Raw genomic sequence first — 2,957 nt, 5'->3', positions numbered from 1 at the left:
AAAACAACAACAACAACAACAACAACAACAACAACAACAACATCTAGATAGGGGCAAAAATATTCTAGGGGGATGGTGGTGGTGGTGGTGGTCCAAAATCTTCTAGGAGATTCCTAGGAGGGTTGGCTCCTTTGACAGTTGCCAAGTTTAGAGACCTGGGGAGCAGGGACAAGGTGGAGGTCAAAGTGAGGTCAAGGAAGAAGTAGGCACTCAAGGGCCTGTCCAAAAGCAAAGCAGGACAGGCGATATGGCCCACACTTCCTTGGCTTCTCTGCATCCTAACAACAACAAAAAGGGTCGAGCAGTCTACTGGTGCGACCCGCACGGGAAGATCCCAGGCAGGGGCGGGCGAGGGGTGCTGAGCCACGCGAACCCCTAAGACCAGAGGTTCCCGTGCTAGAGCAAGAGGTGGATTTCCCTAGGAGTAGAATCTGCCGATCTAGAGGCTGAGACTGGCGGAGTGTCCTCTCCGAGAGCTTTGGGTCTGCAGCAGCCAGCGCGGGCGCGGTTGGAGACTCAGGCGACTCCCTGGAGGGCGGGAGCCAGGCACCCGCCAGCAGGTGGGGCCCGGGGGCCGGACTCCGCCCCTCGCGCGCTCCGTGTTGGTCCGCGGCCGCCCAGCACCGGCCCCTCTCCTGAGCCGGAGCGCGATTGGTGGCGGCGCTTGTCGCTCGGAGGGGGCCGGGCCGCTGTTCTCCGTGGATCTCCCTGCCGCCGCTGCCGCCGCCGCGGTCCTTCTAGCAGCGCCGGCGGGTCGGACAGCCAAGACAACCAGTGCCTGGCGATGGGAAGCAGAGCGGCCACACACTCAGGCTGTGGCAAAGTTTCCCTGACGCGCCTATCGGAGTGCCCGGCTGTCGGCCTCCTGTGAGTGCTCCAAGAAGGGCTAGGAGATTTTTTAATTTGGAAAAAAATCCACCTCATTTCCTTTGTCAAGCTCTCTCTCCCAGCGGCCAGCGGCGGGAGCTCCAAACTTGGGCACCGGCGCTCCATAGCTAGCAGACCCGGCTTTGGAGATCCTCGGGACTCAGGTGCTCCGGCGCCCAGCGGTCCGGGGCGGGCTAGGGGGTGTGAGCGCGGAGCAGTCCGGGGCGCGCAGCTAGGAGGAGCCCCCGGGAGCTCTATATGGAGGAGGGCGCTCAGAATGGTGTGCACCAGGAAGACCAAAACTTTGGTGTCCACTTGCGTGATCCTAAGCGGCATGACTAACATCATATGTCTGCTCTACGTGGGCTGGGTCACCAACTACATCGCCAGCGTGTATGTGCGGGGGCAGGAGCCGGCGCCCGACAAGAAGCTGGAAGAAGACAAAGGAGACACCCTGAAGATTATTGAACGGCTGGACCACCTGGAAAATGTCATTAAGCAGCATATTCAAGGTATGGGCGTGTTGGGAAAGTTGGGCTGCCTACGAGGTCCGGGAGTGCCCAGCGCAGCGCGGGGTGCGCGGGGGTTGGTGCGTATCTGTGGAGCGGCTGCGGGGCTCTGAGGCCGCAGACGCTTTGGGGGGCTGCGTGTACGCTCTTGCCTGAGTGCGGGACCCTCATGCCTGCGGCCGTGCGCGTTTCTCCAGGACACACGTGTGTGTGTGCGGAGCTACATGCGCGGATGTGTGCAGCTTGCTGGCGGTGTGGGGGCGCGCTGCGCACGTGTTCAAATGTACGTATGACTCCCGGCTGGTTGTTCGAGGGCTCTCGAGATCGCACACAGGTCCGGCTCAGAAGTGCGTGTACGTGTGAATGTGTGTCCGTGTACTAGGGAGCGCGCGCGGGCAATCGAGCTCATTTGATCACTCTTAAGGGCCCAGGGTAAGATGCCCGCGTGGCTCCGGCCATTGGCATTTAGAACCCACAAGCTGCGGGACGAGCCGGAGCTAGGAAGATAGCATAGCTCCAGCCCCCAAATCCGCTGTGCACGGTCTGTGGGGAAAATGCAGGGCGTTCCGTGGCTGGTGGAGCTTGCTTGAACCTTAGCGGTCCCTACTTCCACCACAGCCCACGGCTCTAAGACCCTCTCCAGGAGGAGGTGCGGATACAGGGAAGAAGCGTTGGAGCCTGGAGCTCTGTCCACTGCGGTGGCGCCTCCGCCCAGGACCTGGAGAACCCGCCCTGGGCCGCGCCTTCCTCGCGGGGCGCTTGCGAAGGGGTGAAGGCCGTTCCCTCCGGTAGCTTCACTTCCAGGTCCAGGGAGCGGCTGGAGCGGAGCAGACAGACCCGACCGGGTGGGTCTGGACTCCAAAGCTGTGTCAGGAGGTTGTGCTCCAGGCTAGGGCTGGGGCCAAGGGGAGGGTGAGGGACGGGGCGCTCCATTGAGGCAGTCCGAGTCCAATGAGCTGTCAGAGGCAAGGGATGGAGAGCTTCAGGAGCCGAGGGCACTGGTGCCCTGTGTGCATACACATGTCTCTGTCTCTCACGTTCACACTTCTCTTTTATTCACCTCCCACTCCCCGCTGCTTTCTACCAGGCATATCAGGCATGTGAGCTTCTTAAGGGCAGAGCCAGCTGAGCCTAGTTCACCTGTAAACCTACGGGACCTGCCAGGCTTTGGTTCCAGCACTCTGCAGACCTTGGCAAATATAGGGTTCAGTGGAAGGCTTTCACTCTACCAGGAGTACTCTCTTTTTGTTTACATGTGGATGTCTGGATCCAACTCTTACACCTGCTGCCCCTGACAGGGTGGGGACAGCTGCTCTGTCCACATTTGGTGTTTCCCCATTGGTCCAAAATAGTTTCTTCCCAGGGGAGGTTCAGGTGAGTGTAGGAGAGGTATACCTATCTATTGTGCTTCCTGACTGATGACTTCAAAGTAAGTTCATGGCTCTGGCACTCCCTCCCCGAGAAAAGGAGATAATTGACAGCTTCTCCTTCACGTGTTTGCCTCTCGACCTGGCACTGGGCTTGACAGACCAATTTATTTCTCTGGTGGTGCCTGTTGCTGCTCTTTCTTACTTGTCCTTT

The 2,957-nt window shown here is 59.7% G+C and overlaps 1 protein-coding gene across 3 annotated transcripts in view; it reads left to right on the top strand.

The window, feature by feature from the left end:
- The first annotated feature begins 708 nt into the window (after window positions 1–708).
- Window positions 709–2,957, top strand: part of GALNT18 (polypeptide N-acetylgalactosaminyltransferase 18) — a 316,135-nt gene continuing 313,886 nt past the window's right edge. The window contains exon 1 of one of the 3 annotated variants that reach the window (XM_039863610.1): window positions 709–1,379. In XM_039863610.1, the coding sequence (XP_039719544.1) occupies window positions 1,145–1,379 (235 nt within the window). In that variant the 5' untranslated portion in view covers window positions 709–1,144. The remainder of the gene's footprint in view (window positions 1,380–2,957) is intronic. The other 2 variants (XM_039863611.1, XM_039863609.1) reach the window with 2 other exon arrangements.

Source organism: Pteropus medius, unplaced genomic scaffold (assembly GCF_902729225.1).
Source record: "Pteropus medius unplaced genomic scaffold, Ma_sr-lr_union100, whole genome shotgun sequence".
NCBI lineage: Eukaryota > Metazoa > Chordata > Mammalia > Chiroptera > Pteropodidae > Pteropus > Pteropus medius.
The sequence above is the reverse complement of the archived record's forward strand: the minus strand, read 5'-3'. Positions and strand labels throughout refer to the sequence as shown.